At 43.3% G+C, this 20,635-nt stretch overlaps 1 protein-coding gene across 1 annotated transcript in view; it reads left to right on the top strand.

Annotated features, from left to right (window-relative positions):
- The window catches only part of OTOG (otogelin), a 252,596-nt gene that overhangs the window by 58,352 nt on the left and 173,609 nt on the right, over positions 1-20,635 (top strand). Inside the window, exons 8-14 of the mRNA XM_019519978.1 lie at positions 2,042-2,172; positions 4,176-4,282; positions 6,321-6,430; positions 6,925-7,050; positions 8,495-8,603; positions 12,035-12,081; positions 14,316-14,461. Of these exons, the coding sequence (XP_019375523.1) occupies positions 2,042-2,172; positions 4,176-4,282; positions 6,321-6,430; positions 6,925-7,050; positions 8,495-8,603; positions 12,035-12,081; positions 14,316-14,461 (776 nt within the window). The remainder of the gene's footprint in view (positions 1-2,041; positions 2,173-4,175; positions 4,283-6,320; positions 6,431-6,924; positions 7,051-8,494; positions 8,604-12,034; positions 12,082-14,315; positions 14,462-20,635) is intronic.

Below are 20,635 nucleotides of genomic sequence, written 5' to 3' on the forward strand. Positions count from 1 at the left end.
CAAACACCTACATTGAACACCTTCAAGAGTAAATTGGATGCTTATCTTGCTGGGATCCTATGACCCCAGCTGACTTCCTGCCCTTCGGGTGGAGGGCTGGTCTTGATGATCTTCCGAGGTCCCTTCCAGCCCTAATGTCTATGAAATCTATGAAAATGTGTTTTTAATTCTAATAGTGTTCCTTTCAGTAAGTGGAAATAGGAGTCTTAGCAACAGGAGAGGAGGGCAGGCTTAATGCGGGGGGTAGGAAAGGATTGGGTCTCTCACTGCTTCTGCCTTCAGCAGGCTCCTGCAGCTGTCAGGATGTCTGGGGCCACCCAGAAATGGGCTGGTTGCCCCTAGGGAAGTGCAGGGAGGTGTCATGAGGGTGGCTGGGTTTGCTGGCGGCCGGACAAAGTAGCAGGGATGGTGCATGGGGTGCGGGGCTGGCCAGGTGGGCTTCTAGCTCTCTGAGTGCTGCCCCAGCTCAGAGGCACATGATCCAATGCTTTTCCAAGCCTGCCCAGGCTTCCAGTGCCCCGTGCAGCATCCCTCCTGCCTTCTCTGGCTGCCAGCACACCCAGCTTGACCCTGGGCCAGTGTGGGGAGGTGGCAGGAGGGCCGGCTGGGTTTGCTGGCAGCTGGAGAAGGTGCTGGGGATGATGCACAGGGCACTGGAAGCCTGGGTGGGCTTGGTGAAGTGTTGGATTGACCTCTTCTGAGCTGGAGCAGTACCTGGCCACCTAGGAGCCTGCCTAGGCTTCCAGTGCCCTGTGTACCACCCCTGCCACTTTCTCCAACCACCAGCAAACCCAGCCACCTTCCAGCCACCTTCCCGCACTGCCCCAGGGGCAAGCCAGGCTGTTCCTGGGTGGCCCCAGGTGTCCTGCCAGCCGCAGGAGCCTGATGAAGGCAGAAGCGCTGAGGGGCCGGATCCTTTTTTTTCTTTCTCCCTGCAGACTGCAACCAAGGGGGCAAGGGAGCAAGCTGACAGCTGCATCATTGCAATTTGCATCATTACAAACTAAACTACATCAGGATGTAATTTAGTTTGCAACGATACAAACTTATTTTAAACATCCAAAACACTTGCACATGTACAGTGTGATGCCAGTAAGCCACACAGTGACATTTTCATCATGTGTACATGGTAATGGTGTCACGTGTCCAGGCACCCACAGACACAGCAACACTTATCAGCTCAGTTCTTCCTCTCTGTTCCTCTTATGCTCCCATGGCTGGCATGAGGGGCCATGGTGGTAGTTATTGGCATGCAAAACCCTGCAGGAGCAGCCTTAGCAGTGGGGTTTGCCCTTTTCCCCTGAAGTATAGATCAGGGGTTGGCAGGGGTTGCAGCAGGACAGACAGTGAAAAGAGGGCACAGCAAGGGGAGGTGGAACCAGTTAGATCAGTAATTCTCTTTTCTTTTGGCTTCAAAGCCTTTCCTCCACATCTTTTTTGAATTTAGAAATGTGTCTCTGATTTTCACCTGGGGTACCATGAAATTCAGAAAAATGATGTTTTTTAAGAGTACATCTCAGGACTGGTATGATTTCCTTTGGCAGGGGAATGGCGTATGTTGTTTGTTTTGAAAAAAATATGCACACATACATGCCTCTTTTCGGGTGTAAGAGTTATGTGTGCTGCCAATTTTAATCCAGAAAAAAAGTGTGCATCAAGATATCAAAATTTTGGGAAACACTGCCTTAGCCATTTAAAGTCTGTGCATTGACAACAGAACTCCTTATCATTCTCAGTTTCCAGGCTACCAGCCTGATAATGACATTGCCCCTCCCTACAATATTCTTTCTAAATGCACTCTTCTAGGCATTTGTAGGAAGCAGGTTGTCTTCAAGGGGTAAACTGACAGTATGTTGCATCTCAGAGCTGTAGGAACATAGCTGGTCAGTTATTACTAACTCTTTAACTTCCAGTCACCCTCTGATATAGTTGTTAAGAATATTGTGGTGGATAGATGGAAGGTGCTATAGGAATGCAGTTATTGATGTTTTGTCAGATTACAGCATTGATATTTGTGTGCCTTTTTTCTTTTATTTTAAAGGAAAATTGACGGAAGACATCGTAGAATTTGTTGAGAGCTGGAGGGAAAATCCTCCACAAGGTGCTCCCAAAGAAGAGGACTCTTTTAACTATGAGCCACCCTGTCTGATGCAAAGCCAAGTCTCTTTGCAGGTTTGAGTCAAAATGAATAATGACAATTAACTTAGCCTGTAATTCTTATAAGGCCCAAACTGGACATGCTGCTCAATTTAACCTTTGTTGTAAGAATGTTCTTGAACAAAAGCAGATGTCTTAAGGCAATCTGGAAGGTAGGCTTCAAAAGAGACTGTGAAGCAGGAGTACCCTGCTTCCCAAGTTGTTATTCCTGCAAGCTGATCACTACAGCATATCATTGTAGCACTAACTGTCTGGAGGACTTTGTGTTTCTTAAGGGATGCAATTTTTAGGCTTGTGTGTTTAAAAATCTGTCTCTCATAGCTTACAAGAGCTTTGACAAGATTCTCTTCCTTTGTTTCTTTGAAGGTAGGTATAGAGAGGAAGATTGGGTTTGTGGAAGAAGGTATTTCTCACATCCTCTTTTCTTCCCTTCCTCCTCAAAGATGCATGCATGTCTGGAAAGGGGATTAGAATGGTTAATGGAGTTGGATTTTCCTTGTTTTTTTTTCATCTACTTTTTCTTATTTGGTCTTTAAATCTTCTGGCATATATGGAGTGAAATCCTCCATATCTGGTTCCAATGTTTTAATCAGATTAAAGATTTTTTTTTTTATCTTGGAGGGACCAAGTATATCATCTCTGTAATCAAGATGCGGGGAGGAGGGGAAAGAGGGAGGGGGCAGAACTTTAACATACCTGTAGACATGCCAGGATGCTGCTCTGATGTGCTGTAATTATACATACTTCAGCCTAATTAGCACAGTCCAGCCAGCCTCTGAATGTTGTGTATCAGTGTCCCTGCACTTCAGAATGGCAGCAGGGACACTTTAGTTAAACCTTATTCAATGAGCCTTGGTTAAAGCACCCCTGCAGCCACTTTGGAGAGCAGGAAAGAAAAGAAGAAAGGATTTGCAGTCTAGAAAACATGAGATGAGGAAAAGTGGGAAGAACTTGGATTGTTTAATTTAAAGAAGAGAACACAGAGTCTTCAAAACACAAAGAGGGATATCTTAAAAAAAAGGTCACAATAGATGTGTGCATGCATGTGCATGGGTGGATCTGGGATTTCGAAAGTGGAGGTGCAGATAGTGTGGCACAACACACAAAAACACAACATATTTTTCTCCAGTTAAAGAGGAACTGGTTTCTTCATTAATATGCAAGGGGCTAGCACTATATTATTCAGCTTAAGATCAAAACAAATACACATATTTGGAGAAGATTGCTCATTGTCTTAATTCAGGCAGGGAGGTGTTGGAAGACTTTTTTCAGGATAGGCCAATGTTTAAAGTTTGTAGAAGCATGTTGAGGTAGTACAGGTAGTTGGCTAGAACTGCCTAGTTTTATAAATGGAAAAAGTGTTCTGGTATGGATAATTCTAATTCCAAACTTGAGAATGCTGACTCAGCTCCACTTTTGTCCATATCCAGTTATATAGACATCAGCAGAAAGGTCTGAGGAGTCAACACTGTGATGGCACTAGGCTGGAGAACAACATACTTCTGGAAGCTGCTTTCAGCTGTTGAGAGGATATGATATTTCCTGGACCAGTACCGCACTGTTGTGTGACTCAGCTCCACAGGGGGCAGCGATCCGTGCCGGGGTCTTCTCTCCGCTGCCCACCCCGTGCAGCCCCATGTCTCCAGGGCAGTGCAGAGCGGGCAGCGGCAGCGAGGAGACCCCTGGCGCAGATCTCTGCTCCCTGTGGAGCTGAGTCATGCAGCAGAGCAGCAGCATACAGCTGTTTCCCTGTAAGCCCAGCTCCAAAACTCTGAAATTTTCTGAAACATTTTCGAAACATTTCAGTTACCTCGTTTCGGTTTGCAGATGTTTCTGACCCTTCTGTTCTGATTCGGATTCAGTGTTTCCGGTGCCAAAACAGACCAAAATAAAACAGGTGCCGAAATTTTGCAGAGCCCTAGGAAACAGTATCTTTGCACCATGTGCTGTATTGATTACACTTATTGTTAAAAAAAACCATTCTGTTCACAACAGTTATCTTTTTGGTTTTTTTTTAGAAGGTCTATGCTTTATGCAATACACTGTTGTGGCCCCCATTTGAACAGTGTCACGACTATGTGAGTCCTCTTCCTTTCATGGCCAGTTGCACCAATGACCTCTGCATGTAAGTAAGCTTTTTTTCCCCTGGTAACTCAAAAGCTAGTAGAAAAAAACATTTTCCTTCCATCTGGAAAACATTTTTCCAAGCTTAGGAGAAGTAATACTTGCCTTTTTTATTTTTAACATTGTCTCTAATAGTTTTTGTACTGAAACAAAATGGGCCAGATTCTCTTCTCATTTATCCTGCTTTTACATTTACAAACCATCACAGAGTTCACTGGAGACAGTCCCACTTTCTCTGGCGTCAAGTGAGGAAAGAATTAGCTTCGCTTACTTTCAGTTGGTTTTAAATTACTTAATTTACCTGTCCTAGACTGGTATGCATTTTGGTGCTAAAAATATCCAATCATTAGCATGTTCTGTTCTTGTGATGCAGGTTTACTACATGGCAAACAAGTAAAAACTTCTAGAAACTGTAAGCGAATCTTACAAAGTAAGAAGATGAATAGTTAACTTATCTACAGTGCTTAAAGATTAGGCTGTTTTCTGGCCATCCAGTAAGCAGTTTTGTGTGGACTGCTTCTGACTGTAGTTTAAAAGTGCCCTCATCCCCCTGCTTTTCCTGTGGCAAGTTGGAGTATTCAGGCACTGTGTCTAGTAGTTGTGAGTGTGGGTTGTTCACGACATTTTAAGAATAGGTAAGACAAATATTTTATAGCAAGATCTGCCTGGGGGAGGTAAGGGAAAGGGGAGAGGGGAAGAGAGTGGTATGGCACTTATTGTTGGCTGAACTACCCTTCCCCATCTCGTCTCACTTGGTCTCCCCAAGCTACCACCTAACCTGTCTGCCATGGCTGGATGGAATGTTATTATAAAGGTAAGGTGAATGCCCTCTGGGATTGGGGTGAGACCTTTGGTGCCACTTTTTCTCCTGGTGCTTGTCTTTCTGTTTTAGGCCAATTGGCATTAAATGCATTCACCTCTATATCATTCTTCAGGCCCTTGCATAACTTAATTAATGAGTCTCGTGCCCCAGTGGCACCAGTTGTAGCCTGCTAATGCTTATTGTGACCTCCAGCCTCCGCCAGTAGTCACACCCATGCCTTGCAGGTGTTACTCACACTCCATTGGTGGAGACTTCCAGCCCAGATGATATTTTTTGCCTACTCAGGTCCCTAGCCCCTATTTCAGCCTCAGACCTCCCCTGGGCTTCAGCCCCACTGGCCAGATTTCAGCCTTCTTGTCTTTGGCTGTAACCCTTGGCCTTAGCTCACTATCTCTAGCCTCTACTTCTTGGATTCAGCCTCCTTTGCACCCCTGCTCCATTCAGGATTCAAGATGCAGAATGCCCCAGGCTCTGTACTGTGTGGCCTCCACAATGCCTTTTATAGCCAATCCCAAACCTCCAGTAAAATTCAGCAAACTTCTGACCACCAAGAGAGACAAGTCCAAAATGTACCCTGCTGGGAGAACAGAATGCAGTCCTTCCTGTAGAGCTTATAGCCGTCGATATACGCTGCCCGATGTGTGTTGTCCCATCAATGTCAACCCTATGAGGTCAAAGTCCTCGTCTATCAGGAGAGCCAGTTCCTCCTGTCTGTTGCCCATGCTTCTGGTGTTCCCATAAAGGCACCTGAGTTCCCCTCTGGTTGCCTCAGGTTTTCTGTCACTATGCAAGTATAGTGGGCATTGGTGCACATCTTATATGGTGCTTTCTTTCATCTTAGTATTTTTTTTTTCTTGAGAATTTCTTTTAACTTAAAAAAAAGGTCAAGAACCCAGTTCTCTCAATGTTTTATGCTACTATAAATCTGTTACCTTTAAAAGAGTTGTTCCTAATTTATATGGCTATAAATTAGATCAGAATGAAGACTAAGGTATGTTGATCAGCAGCCTCCAAAGCAAGGTAGAATACTTATCTGCCTAAGAATTTTAGGTCATTTAACCAACCCAGTAGTTCAAAATGTTATTTGTATAAAACCAAAGAGAATATGTTAATTGCCGAAACAATACAGGGCTTAGAAAATTGGTGAAGCTTTGGTTATGCATTTGTAAGACTGTAGGGAGAAACTAATGTCATGGTAATTTTTATTTTGTATAAGGTCAGCATCTGATAATGGAACCTGGTGTCGAGCATTAACTGAATATGCCAGGGCCTGTGCCCATGCAGGAAAACCCCTTCACAGGTGGCGGACACACTTTCAGCAATGTGGTATGCAGACTTTTACGTACTTTAGGGATATTGCTGGATAGACATATTTTGATTATGTGCAGCATAGCCATTGGTTGCACTTCAGTGTCTGATTAATATCCATATTTAGTCTTTACTTAAGAATCTTTCATTATTAATGGTTTGATATAAATGTAAGGTATTAATAAAATGTTCAATGCTTTTTAAAATCACTTTAGAATATCTTAAACACTAGTCCATATGGAAAAATTGCAGGTCTTTCTCAGGAAATTCTTTGGCTTGCTTATTATAAGACCACTGTTTCAAATATTGATCAAAAGTCCTTTGATTCCTAAACTATAAACAATTGTGAAAAAAGCATCAACATATTCATTAATACTTGGACAATTTATTAGGGCAAATCTCAAACTTATTTAGCAAAAAGGAAGCTATCTGAAAGCAACATGAATGATATTTTCTTGCACTGAGGTGGTAGCATAATGCCTTTCCATTTCTCAGCCTGTTTCATTTTTCAGTTATTACCTGTGATGAACAGTTCACCTACAATGAATGCATCAACTGTTGCCCGGTTTCATGCCAGCAAAAAACACAATGTATTGACAGTGAGCTTCCCTGTGTCGATGGATGTTACTGTCCAGATGGTAATACAGCTTTGTTTCTCAAATATTTTTATTCTATTCCTAAATTTGACCTCAGAAATATGTGGGACATGAGAGGATCTAATGGAGCCAGAAGACATTATAAGGCAGTTTGGGGTTTTAGGTATTCCCTTGCAAAGGAAACCAATTGTGCCCACTGTGGACAGTAGCCTCCTTTCCCTTTCAGGTAGAGATGTTCCTTCTCTTCCCTCTTTATGCAGTCAGTAGGAGAGCTGAACCCTTAGTGTCACAATATAGCTGCAGGACATCACACCCAGGCCACCTCTGACCTGCCACTTCCAGACAGTAGAGTTCTGTCTCTCCAACTAGACTGGCTGCTCCATGTTCAAGAGTGGCTGTGGTTGGAGTGGGAATGCTGCATGGTGGGATGCCTGAAGGACTGCATAGCTACCTTATCCCAGGACTCTGGCCAGACACAAACATGCTCTGTGGTATCCTGGGAGAAAGTGGTAATGAATTTATCTATTACACTTTGACAGCGTTTGACCCAGAATAATGAACACACACATCTGTAAATGTTGATTTAGGCACTGGACAAAGTGCTTTCTCTCAGGTGAAATATGTTGTCTCCAACTGGCTGTAGTGGCTGCTACTTATTCCCATAGTGGAGGCTGTCTTTAGATATGGAAAGACATCGCAGCATTAGTTACGCTCATTTCATGTTATTAAGCCCTTTCTTGTAACCAAGAGATTAGAAACTTTTAAAATGAAAACGAAGACTTCAATAACATCACATGATTGAGAGCCAGAGTCCTCAATGTATGCTTTGCATGTCTGTGTGTCAGCTCTGTATACATGCTGAAAGGCAACATTTATCTTTATTCTCCATTTACTACTGCCATTTACAGGATATGCAATTCTGCCTACCCTTCTAGATTGGAAGGGTAAATAGACAGAATAGGGTGGTGTTGCTCCATAAATCTTAAAGGTAGTGTTCTAGCTAATATCTTACAGGTTTGTAAGTGTAATCAGTTTTGGTATTTGTTTAGCTTCCAGTAGGGTACTTATGTTTTTCAGTCCTTGGCTCAGTACTGGAATAATATTAATTTGAGTATACGTTAAAATTGTAAAATAAATAGCAAACAATACATTGAAGTATGTGGTTGGGCATCAAGAGTATAAAAAATGGGCATTTAACAACAGCCACCAAAATCTATCAACCATTGAAATGAAGTAGCATAACTTTCAAAGGTGTAAATGCCCTGCAACTGACAATGACTTCAGGGACAATTTGGGGATCAAATCATTAAGTTAAATATTAATTTTGTTCTGACAAATGAAAAAAAATCCTTTGAAATAGTCTAAAGCTTAATTATTTCACAGGTGCAGAAGTTTTACTATTAGACATACTAGTTAGCCAAAGAATGCTGTCAGCTGTTCGTGGAGATTATTTACAATTCCTTTTCATGTTGGATTATTTTTCTAGGTCTAATTTATGAGAATGGATTGTGTGTCAACCCAACAGAATGCCCTTGTGACTACCATGGAAGTCTCTATAAAATGGGCTCTGTGGTGCATGAGGAGTGTAATAACTGGTTAGTCCCTTCACTTTTCTTACAACATACCTGATTTAGTTAGTTGATCTTTCTTATCCTATAGTTTTTAACATTATAATCAATTGTTTATAATGTATTTCCTTCTCACCATATTTGCTCGAATCCAAGGCAAGTTCCCCTCCCCCAGACAAAATAGCAGGGGGAAAAAGCTTTATCTTAGATTTAAGTACCAACCTGGAGTAGGCAGTGAGTCAGCTCCAGATTTGGCCCTGGGCTTCTGGGGCCAGAACTGAGCTGTTGCCTGCCCCCATCTGGAGTGGCTTGTTTGGGTTGGGGGGAGAGGTTGCAGGATGGTGGGGAAACCTGCCCCCCCATACAGCTGCTTCTTTTCCCCCTTACCTTCTGATTTGGCTCCAGGAGCTGATGCTACCTCTCCCTGTCTGGCTTAGGCTAAGGCCAGACTAGGGATGCTGTTGCTTCTTGCTGTCCCAGAGCCAGAGCACTCTGCCACTGCTTTTCCCCCAGCAATTGGGAGGGGAGGTGGGAGGAATTTAAAATGATCGTCTATTAATTAGATTTGCAACATTTGAAAATTACAACATATTTATCATTTTCCATGTATAGAATCTAAATATTGTAGGCATTGTCCTAAGTTTGAAGCTGTCTTCGATTTGGGTAAATATGGTATTTTGAGACTGTGAGTTTATTCTTAGATTATGTAAATATATTAGAACAATAGAAAGATGAGTGACAGTATTTTCTTCCATATCATAGAATTGGGAAGTGACTTACTGCATCATCCTACATTGAAAAGAGGATACTCCTGACTGCTATAATTAAAATGCTGTGGTGATTTAGGCATTCCATAACTGCATATACTGCTTTCCACACTTAAAAAAATGCAGAAGAAATGGATGCTGATAGATCAGGCATGGGCAAAATACGGCCCGCGGGCCAGATGCAGCCCGTGAGGCCATTCTATCCTACCCGTGGGGCCCCTAAAAATGTAGAAAATTAGTATTTCTCTGCCCTTGGTTCCTGTCAAAAATGAAAGGAGCCAAGGGCAGTAGGACCCAGGGGAAGCCCGGCGGGCTCCAACAACAGGGGGCCCACCTGGCCCTACCCCCCAGTTGGGGCTTCTGCCCTGGGAGCATGTAGCGCTGGAACTGCAGGTAAGCTGTGGGGGGAAGAAGGGCCGGGGGGGACCCTGGGCATGGAAGGAGCGTGGCGAGGGGAAGCAGTCCCTTCCTTGTCCCATGCCCGGTGCCCTGTGCTGCAGCTGCTCGCGGTCTGTGCAGGGCTACCTGTGCCTGCTCCGGACAGATGAGTGCAGGCTGCGAGTGGCTGCAGTGTGGGGCACCGGCCATGGGGTGGAGGAGGGGCTGCTTTTCCCCCCGCACTCAGCTTTTCCCTGGGTTCCTTCCCTGCATAGAGAAAAGCAGCCCCTCCCCCACCCCATAGCTGGAGCTCCCTGCTGCAGGCACACTCAGTCCATGCGGGGCTGTCCAGAGCAGGCACAGGCAGCCCCAGGTGGGCTGCGAGTGGCTGCAGTGTGGGGCACCAGGCATGGAGTAGATGAGGGGCTGCTTCCCCCCCCACCCCGCACTCAGCACCACCTTGTAACTCAACCCCACTAGCAGGCTGGCAGTGGAGCCCAGTTACAAGCTGGTGCTGAGCGTGGGGAAGAAGGGCCCCTCACTCACCGTGTGGCCAGTGCCCCATGCTGCAGCCACTTGCAGCCCACCTGGGACTGCCTGTACCTGCTCCAGACAGCCCCACATGGGCTGCAAGTGCCTGCAGTGGGGAGCGCCGGCTATGGGGTGGGCGAGGGGCTGCTTTTCCCTGCATTCAGCACCAGCTTCTTTCCTGCCGGCAAGCAGGGGGTCAGGGCTGTGCTGTGCCCCCTGCCTGTGCTGCGGGGCTGGGGGGCACTGGGTGCGAGTGGGCAGGGAGCCAGTGGGAGCATGGGGCTCACACCGGTGCCCCGGGGTCAGTGCTCACAGGGCCCAGAGCAGGGTGCAGAAGTGTGGGGTCCCAGTTGGCAGGGGCTTTATGGAGCTGGGCCAGCTGCCCCCTCTCCTGCTGATGCAGCCCAGCCCAGCTCCACAGACCCTGGCCAGCCTGTGCCCCGCTTTGGGCCCCACCAGTGCTGGCCCTGGGACGTTGGTCACAAGACATTGCGACATTGGTCCCAAGATGGTGACCAGGGGGTGGGGCTTCTGTCAAGGGGCGGGGCTACCCATGCAGCCCTCGACAGCCTGACAAAACTGGGTAAGCAGCCCTCTGCCTGAAATAATTGCCCGCCCCTGTGATAGATACAGCAAGTACCCTGTTATCAACAGTTTCTGAGCTACAATACAGTGGCATAATAAGGACAGAGTAACCAAAGCAGCTACTCTGGGCACCAAATGTGGGGTCAGGGCCCAGAGGGCAGATAGAAAGAAGCAGCTGCTCCCATATCCATGCGATCACAACCTTCATCGTGTGGAGTGGTGGCAACTGAAAGATAAGGCCCTGTGTGTGGCAGCTGTCCTGGGCATCTGGCCATGTCATTACATGTCTGCTATGTTTCCCAATCTACAATGACTATTTAAATAATATTACATAGCCAACAAGTGCTAGTTAATTCTCATTGCTGTTTCAGTTGTTCAGAGGAGCCTAACAATATAAATATTTAGAATTAGTGTGAGCTCCTTAAATATCTCTTTAGTGAGTCTGAACCAAGAATCGTAGAAAATGAGACTTCTTTCTTCCTTAAAACTGGATCCTATTTTGATATTTTTAGTAGAATTGTGCTGTATTTCTTTTAGTAAGAAGAGATGATCAAGAATTGACCTCAACTTTTCCCTTAGATTCAAACTAAGTCCAGCACAAAATGCCAAGTGCTGGGGAATGAGGAAGGAAGAATAACTGTTTGCTGTTATTTTATATGTTTGTATCTCTTTATGTTCACAACTTCTCAGTATACAATGAAGAGCAAGTGCCATTGTGCTGTGAGGTATTTTATGAGATTCCCAGCTGAATATTGAGCCTCCTAGAAGGTCAAGTGAAATTGAATGAATAAAAGTCCATATTTTAAAGTGGTTAAATCGAAATTCAATTTATGTGACTTTTTGGGGTCAGTCATCATTAGTTTTACTAGTAAACTACCAAAGACAAAAAAGCAAGACTAGTTCTAGATTTTGTGGAAGTTTTATGCACAGTTACAGATGGGATTTCATCCAGTCATGTTTCTGCTTTTAACCACTTCCCACCACTGCCCACAATTTCGGGATATGGTCACTGCCTGCCTGCTGCTGCAACATTACATTTCTCTCTGTTGTTTTTGAGAGACTTTCAAAAGTCTCTGGTGATTTCTCCATGGAGCAGAAAACAAGGGAGTGGAGGTAAGGAACAACATTCTACATTTTTTCTAAAATAATATATTTAAAAAAAAAAATCAACTTTTGATTATTTGTTTTTAATTTCAGTACTTGCATTGGAGGAAAGTGGAGTTGTACAAATCTTACCTGTCCAGGTATGTCTAAAGGAACTGGTGTTATATTGTAAACCTTAGTTTTTAAATCTGTTAATGATTAATTACAAGCAAATGCTGCCCTTAATGAGAAATCTTATTAAAATATGTTTATACAGTGTTCACATGTATACACTTTTACATACAAACAGAAGAATAGATAGTAAAGTAATTTTCATAGCAGTTGCATTTCTCATTTTGTTCCATATGGCCTTACAGAGCACTAGGATATTTGTTATAGATGGCACTATCAGTCGTACCTACAGATAAACTATTTATTTTCCTCTGCATCCCCTCTGGGCTTGAAGCTTGCATGTAGGATGCTTGCCATGGATTTAGGAATAACTGAAGTCCCAGGCTGAAGAGTCTGGGAAGGAAGATGCTTGCTGGTGGTGACACCACACAGACCTGAACAACTGAGCTCTGCTCAGTGGATGGAATTTGGAACTGGTTTGACTAATTTAGCCTGAGACACAATTTAGAAAGAAAAAAGGTGGGAAGTTCCCTTCAACATTATTGGCACTAGGGGAGGGTGTCGGAGCTTGTTCTGGGCTCTATGAGTGCTGGTCTGGTATTGCAGTACTTCCAGGCCTGGTGTCTGTTTCCTCCTGGTGAAGCAGCTGCATGTTTTCTTTTTTAAGAGCCACATGCACACACACACAAGCGCACACACAAACACACACATACATAAATGTTCCTATCAGTATGTGTCCAATATGGGCCATGTATTTTAGTCACACTCAGTGTTGGCGGCATTTAATTGGCTTCATACTTGGTTTCCATTATTGAGCACATGCTGCTTTTATCAGCAGTTTAATGATAGACAATGTATTTAATGAGGTTTCCTTGTATGCGAAGGTAAGATGATTGATTTCCCCCTCCCCCCATGCTGACTGGGGGTGGGGAAGACCTTGTCTTAGTATTTGAATAAATATGGTAGTATTTCCATTGCCTAATTGCCCTTATACCTAGAAGTTTCCTTTTAATATACCTAAAATTTCACTTGTTTCAGTTTAAGACTGTTTCTTCCTGCCCCCTGTGGATGCAGGGAGTACCTGTCATCGTCTTTTATAAGTCTTTCATGTATATAAAGAGTGCTATAACATTCCTTCTCACTATTCCCTTCTCTGTACTAAATACCAGTTCTTCCAAAATTTTCTCATGCCATGCTTTCTAGAGCTCTAATATTTGTTCTGTTCTGTCTTTCTTTAAATATGGTGTCTAAAACTGGACACAGTTCTCTAGGTGAGGTCTCACCAGTATAGATTCAAGTGTAAGAATTACTTCCCATAATTTCCGTGTGACAGATGTTAACACATCCCAGTATGCTGTTGGTTTGTTTTGCAACAAGAGCGTACTGTTGACTCATAATTACCTTGTGGCTCTCTCTAATCCCCAGTAATAGGGGGTGTTTCCCTTTTTCTCGTATGGCAGCCCTTCAGGTATAACTCCTCCATAACAATATTCCAATCATGAACTATCCTACCAAGTCTCAGTGATTCCAACTAGATCATAATTTTTTATTTGTACTAGCAATGCCATTTCTTCCTGCTTATGCTTCATAACTCTTGCATTAGTATATAAAAATCTTAGATAACTAGGGGATGGTCGTGGTAATTTGCATTGTACAACCTTGTTAAGGCTCTCCATATTGCCTCCTCTTTCTTAGCCTTCATCCAGGTCACTGTGTACTCTATTTACCTGTGAACTTTTGTCTCCATCCCCTGTTGAACCTAGCTTAAGGTCTTCTCATTAGGTTAGGAAGCTTATATCCAAAGCAGGCCTTCCCTTTAAATGTCATTCTGGCACTTCCAACTTTTGAGACATAGCAACTTTTATCATTTTATTTTATCTTAGGCTTAGTGTGTATGCATGTGATCTTTAAAAAAACAAACCAACATGGGTAAGCAACAACAAAACTGTACAACCCTTTATCGTCTAAATCCTGAGAGTTGAGTCTGACAATATTGCCTGTAGGTCACTGATTGCTAATCTCCTGAGAGGAATGGTTTTTAGTGGCTCGCAAGCCAATTTTGAAGCTTAGTGGTCATATTTGTATAGAAATCTTTTGAGTTGGGCTACTGCGCTCTATATTGCTAATATTTGATTACAGAGTGTGAATGCATTGACAAGTAAAGTAAAGTTATTGATCTCTATGACAATAATAAAAGCTTTTGAGTATTTACAACAAACATTTCTGTGGCATATTCAAAAACTTAATCTCTTTTATATCCCAGCTGAATGCTCTGTCTCAGGAGACATTCACTTCATGACATTTGATGGGCGCAAGTACACTTTTCAAGCTTCCTGCCAATATATTCTGGCAAAAAGCCTGACGTCTGGCAAGTTTACTGTCTCTCTGCAAAATGCTCCTTGTGGACAGGTAAGGTTTTACACCTTTTATTACCTGTATTAATTGAAGAAAAAAGATATGTTCAAGAAAACAAAAAACCCCAAAATCCAACTACAGTGTAACACATAGAAGATTATAGCAATAATAGTTTTCTATAAAGCTTTGGTATATCTTATGGGAGTAAAGGGGGGTTGTAGAGAAAGTTCCACATTTCTATTTCCTTTAAGAGAGTGGGACTGAGGCTTGGGAGTATGTTTTGAGGCTGTTGACTTCATTTGGGAAATACTTTAATGGTCTTTAGATCCAGCCCTGGGTGATGCTTGATAGTCTCTTTTGTATTTGTGGAGAAGGACTTAGCGTATAGCAAGCAATACAATATAGCAGCGACTTAACATTTGCAGCTGGGCAGGTAATTCTCATTTGGTGTGTTTTTAGCCATTTGAAATATTTTTGCTTTTACTGATGGAAAGAATTTTAGATATGTTTTTTAGAACGCTACCTTTGGGCTTTGCTGCAGGTGTAGTGGTGATGGTGAGCTCTCCCAACAACTGAATTAAAAAAGCATATTTTGTATACATATATACACATGTGTTTATAAAAAGTTGATACATGGGGTTACTGTCAGTCAGTGGTCACCCACAAAAGTTACTGAGAAGTGTGTCTGTTCTATTTGTCTGGAGTCATACATGTGTGATGAATAAAGTTGAATGAACTTTTTATTATATATAATCATATACTAGTAATATAACCCTGACAAATATAGACAACTGCCTAGATTTTTACTTCATATTGTGATATTGTTAGACTTTGCAATCCAGACAAAATTGGGTCACTTCTGTACTGATCCTCAAATAACTCTTTAAATTCTTTAGGAAGTGAGATTAGTGATTTAGGGTAAAAACTGCATTTTTGAATGCATGCTTTTCTCAGTGACTTCAGTAGGGGCTGCTTATGTACACCCCAGGAAAGAATTTGGCCTGTTTTAGTGCTTCAGTACTATGCTAGAGTCACATTGGTAAAGGATCAATGCTTCAGATGAGATTAGAAAAAGAAAAAATGCTGAGTTGATGGCTACATATTCTAAAAACAATATGTAAAACTTGGTTTCCTGGTCAGATTCCAAGTGAGCCAGTTATAGTCTGGGCTCATTTTGATTTCACTTAAATTAGGGACAACTGTACAGGTGTCCTGAAGATTACATAAACTTCACTGACATTATGGTTATTTGTATTCTTGTAGTGTCCAAACCATGCAAGGCAATGTCCAAAGATATAGTCCTCTCCCTGAAGAGATTACAGTCCATTGTAATTACTCCTATACATTGAGGGAGATCAAATTCAGACTTTCTGTTCTACTCTGTACTTCTGCTGTTTCCTCCAGTGATGATCTTCTCATTCACCCTCTGATCTTGATAGTTAGTACGGTCGGAAGGGACCTGAGCAGATCATTAAGTCCACCCCCCTGCCATGGCAGAAAAGAGTACTGGGGTCAAATGACCCCAGCAAGGTGATTGTCTAGCCTTGTCTTAAAGACCCCCAGGGTAGGAGCCTTTTAGCAGTTGTTATTTCATCCTGGGGGAGACTGCAAGTGATTACTGTCTACTGCTTACATAAGTTTGTAAAGCAATTTAGGATGTTATGGGATGACATATGAGTAGACAAATGTAAAATCATGAGGCTTACTCGTAAAAAAAAAAACAAAAACAAAAACAACAAAAAAATTTGTATGCTAGTGATGTCTTCCTTTGTCAGATCAGTGCTGAAAGCTATTATTCTACATAAAAAAGTATTTTTTCTGTGTACAAGGAGGTGGAGGAAGAGTAGTCATTAAACCCTGTGTGTATGTTAGGGGTTTATGTTAGAAGTTTGGGAGTGCTTCTCTCTACTTCAATGATTAGGTTTGGTGGGGAAGTAGGAAGAACACAGACCAGATAGAGTGGAGACCAGTTTTTTATTAAGTTTTTTAAATGTTCATACCTGCCAGAAAACTAATGCCCAAGTCCCTCTCTGTGCTTACATACATTTGAAAAATATAGTGAAAAGGACCAGGCCTAACTGCCCAGTCAAGATCAATAAAGGTGGAAATGCTACAATTTGCAGAGAAATGGGAAGGCGCTGGGAATTTACGTTCTGGGAGCAGAAGGATTGTTACAGCTTTAAATGAAGACCGATTACAACTGACTGTTACCTCCTAGAGTTTAGAGAGGTTATAGTACACCCGCCACTTTGTATTTTGTGGGTGTGCACTTTTGTCTCATGCCAAACCTTGATTGGAACCTGCTTCAATTCTGTGGTGAGCTGGGGATCCCAAACCGCTGCTAAGTTCAGTACCGTCATTTAGTACAGGTACTCCTCACTTAATGTTGTCCCAGTTAACGTTGTTTTGTTATGTCGTTGATCTCTTAGAGAACGTACCCATTTAAAGTCGTGTAGTGTTCGGTTATAACATTGTCTGGCTGCCGCCTGCTAGTATGTAACTACTGTGATGTAATTGGATTCTCTTAACATCATTTTGCTTAAAGTCACATTTTTCAAGAACATAACCACGATATTAAGCAAGGAGCAAGGTTCCCCCTAAGGTGCGCACATGCGCAGCCGCGCACAACTAAAAGTGTGGCCACGCACAGCCTTTTCAAGGCTGCGCACCGGGAGAGGAGCTGAAGGTCAGCTCCTAGGCAAGGTGGGGGTGGGAACCTGGTGCGGGCTCTGCCGGCTCCGGGCAAGTGCTCCGCTCCCCTGCATCAGGGCTGGGGAGTGGAGTACTTCCCCAGAGCCGGTGGAGCCCATAGAGGCCCCCTGCCTCAGCCTCCATCCCTGCCTTGCCTCACCTTGGGGAGGAGCTGCTGCCTGCCCCAAGTGAGGCTCCGCTGGCTCCGGGACACTGCTCTGCTTCCCCGCATGACCTTGGGGAGTGAGGAGGCATATCTGGGGAGTGGAGCAGTGTCCTGGAGGCGGCAGAGCCTCACTGGGGTAGGCAGCAGCTCCTCCCCAAGGTGAGGCAAGGCAGGGATGGAGGCTGGGGCGGGCTCTGCTGGCTCCAGGAAAATGCTCCACTCCCCAGCCCTGAGGCAGGGGAGCGGAGCACTTCCCCAGAGCTGGCGGAGCCCATGCTGGCCCCTGGCCTCCAGCCTCCGGCCCTGGCTCCTGGCCCCAGCCTCCGGCCCCCAGCCTCTTGGCTCCAGCCCTCAGATCCAGCTTCTGGCCCCCAGCCCCAGCCTCTGGCCCCCAGCCCTCAGCCCCCTTTGGTAAGTGTCCCACGCCAGACTGAGGCGGTGCGCTCATGGACTGCTACTCCTTAGAGGGAACATTGGTAAGGAGTAACAGTACAAAGCTCAGTTTTTATTTCAAACATAGTTAAATGGAAATATAACAAAAATGGGAACATAAACATATATGCACAAGAGTATATAAATCTTCTTCTACAGGATACTGTTCTTTCCAAGTCTGTAGAATTAACTCATTTCAATTTTCTGTTACAGTGTACAAAATGTATTACCTTGCAGTGGTCAGTTCCCCTTGTGGACAAGAACTTGATTCAGTTGCTTTTATGGTGCTTCTACCATGCAGCTGGTTGATCTAGCTTTGTGGACAGTCCTTAGGGTGCAAAGAGCCATTTTAACAATTCTTAAAATCTTTTTTTTCTTGACCTCTGGATCAGGGGCTTGTTTAAAGTATTGCTGTGTCCTAGTGATTTCTGGATGTCATAAACAGGCTTTTGGGGCAGGAAGGTATCCGGCCACTCTAGTGTTTGTGGAGGTCCAGTACCAGGATCGTCCACTCTTACTTCATTGACTCTGGTACCAGGTGCAGGGTAGTCAGATCAGAAGATATGGCTCTGGGTCCAAGATGGGTATAAGTCTTACCTCAAGCATGAAGGAGTGGAGAGTTCTAAGGTGCAAGCTAGTGGAAAACCAAGGCTAGTATGATGTAAATCGAGAGCAACTCCAATGAAGTCAAGTTAGTGTAAAGTTAGTGAAAGGACAAGTAGGTCAGTCAGTGTAACAACAGTGAGGTTGCTGGGCTTCAATTAATTTGTTGGGTATTTTCAGCTGGTGGATAAAACTGCTTTACAGTCACCTAGGGAACATTCACTTTCAATTTCTCTTATTATAAAAAAAAATCTAAATTGGAATCCTAAAAGATTTCTGTTGCAGAAACTCGCATTTCTCAGTGGCTTGAGCTTTTTGTGCACTTTTTATTAAAATGCTTTTACTTTTTTTTTTTTTTAACTGATTAGTCCCATTACATTCGAGCAGACTAAAAAATGAAGAAAGAAAATACCTGAAGAGATTCTAGCTCTTTGAATCACAAAGACACTAGTCATCTAGCACCTTAGAGCTGGTGACATAAACAGTCATCAGGCAACAAGTGGTTTCAGAATGATGTGAAATTTTGTTTAAGCACTTTTTGGAAAGCAAATCAGACAAATGATCAGCACAGCTTAACCTTATCTGAGTTTCAAGTGACAACATGACTGGCTTTGTAGTTTGCATGATGAAAAGGATTCTGAATATAGGAATTTTTGTTAAGTGTCTACTGACAGAGATGCCCGTTTATGTGAAAATGTCTGCTGATAGTTGGCTGAGGCAATGCTATGAAAGATACAATTCACCGAAACAGAGAATTCTCATATAGTCTTTCTTCTTTAGAGTCAATTGCTGTGGATAACAAGCGTGCTGCAGAATAGTGGTATATAATTAATGTATACAGCAGAGACTTGGGTCAGGATCCTGTTTCATTGTATGTGCTTTATTCAGTTTACCTAGCCATGAAAGTGCTGTCTTGGCACTTACATGCAGCTGGCAATTTATGTCATGTGCACTGTAGATGTGTGAGCATCCAATGTCTGTGAAGAGTAGGCTGTATTCTGGCCAGGCAGGTAAATGAATATGCATACATATACCTGGGAATGTGTAAGTCCCAAAATTTGTAGTTGGGCCAAACCCTGTGACTGGTGAGAAGAAGGACCTTTCCATGCTTCTAGTTAGCAGCCTAGTAATTAGAGCACCTACCTAGAAGCATGCAGCCAAGGTTATAGGCTCCTCTTGACCACATGGGGCTTGAACCTACATTTTTCCAAACTCCCAGAACACTGCTTTAATCACTGTGTATTCCCCACTACAGGCCTCTTTCAGAAGCTGGCCTTCTGTGCAGCCAAGAGAGGGAGATGCATATGGCCGAGGAGAAGATAGCAAGCTCAAGAGTACCCTTCGGGGAGGTGGCTGCTACACTGGAAGAGAGTGAGCTCTGAATTTGAGCTAGGACTTTGCTCCCAGTGGGACATAAACCTCCTCACTATTCTGTACCTGTTTTATTCAATGACTGTTAAATGCTAGGTTCAGTGTCTCAGCTTAATAGTGAGTTAATAGTGTAATTACCTGGCAAGCAGCTACATATGCAAAGTAGCTATCACAAGAAAAAGTTCCAACCAGCTATAAAGTTAGACCTCAAAAATGTGTACTAGCTTTATAGTTGGTTGCTATTGACCTTTAACTGGCAGATGGAGCAGGGTCTCCCCTTTGGCTGAGAGCCCTGTCAATTGATGGGGCTCCCAGCTACAGGGGTGTACCATGCTCAGCTTCAAACCCCTGAGTACTATGGATCATGGCAGTGATCCTTGGGGCTGGAGGACCAATTGGTGAATCATGCATTAGATCCCATCGCGCCTTTGCCTGTACATGTAGAGCGGGCCTCGTGTACATTAGAATGTCATTAAAATATACTGTGAAAACAGGGGTAAGATAAAGAAGTCATAACAGGTCATTTGTTCCATCATCCTGCCAATCCAGAATTGACCCCTAGAGTACATTTCTAGTTCTTTGTCTGTTCATAAAGTGCTAATTAATTAATTTAATTCTTCTGAGAAGAAGCCTGATGTCTATTTGACATTATTAGTCATTTTCTAGTCATTCTCCCAGTTGCTGTTTCTTTTTTTCTAATGTAAGGCCGAACACATTCATTCATATACTTTCAAAAGGAGAGGTAGATATCTATTGACTAGTGTTAATCATTGGTGTGGATAGTGGCTAGCTTATTTAGCACAGGTGTGTCTGTAACTGTGATACATTAGATAAATTTAGTGTTCAATAGATTTGAACCCATGCTACTGTCCACCTGTTAGGTGAGGTGTCTAGTTGTAGTTCATTTTACTGTAATATAAAACACATAGGAATAGTAAGTAGCTCAAAACTTGTTTCAGGTACCA

Source organism: Gavialis gangeticus, unplaced genomic scaffold (assembly GCF_001723915.1).
Source record: "Gavialis gangeticus isolate Ggan-Ray unplaced genomic scaffold, GavGan_comp1, whole genome shotgun sequence".
In the NCBI taxonomy this organism is placed as follows: domain Eukaryota; kingdom Metazoa; phylum Chordata; order Crocodylia; family Gavialidae; genus Gavialis; species Gavialis gangeticus.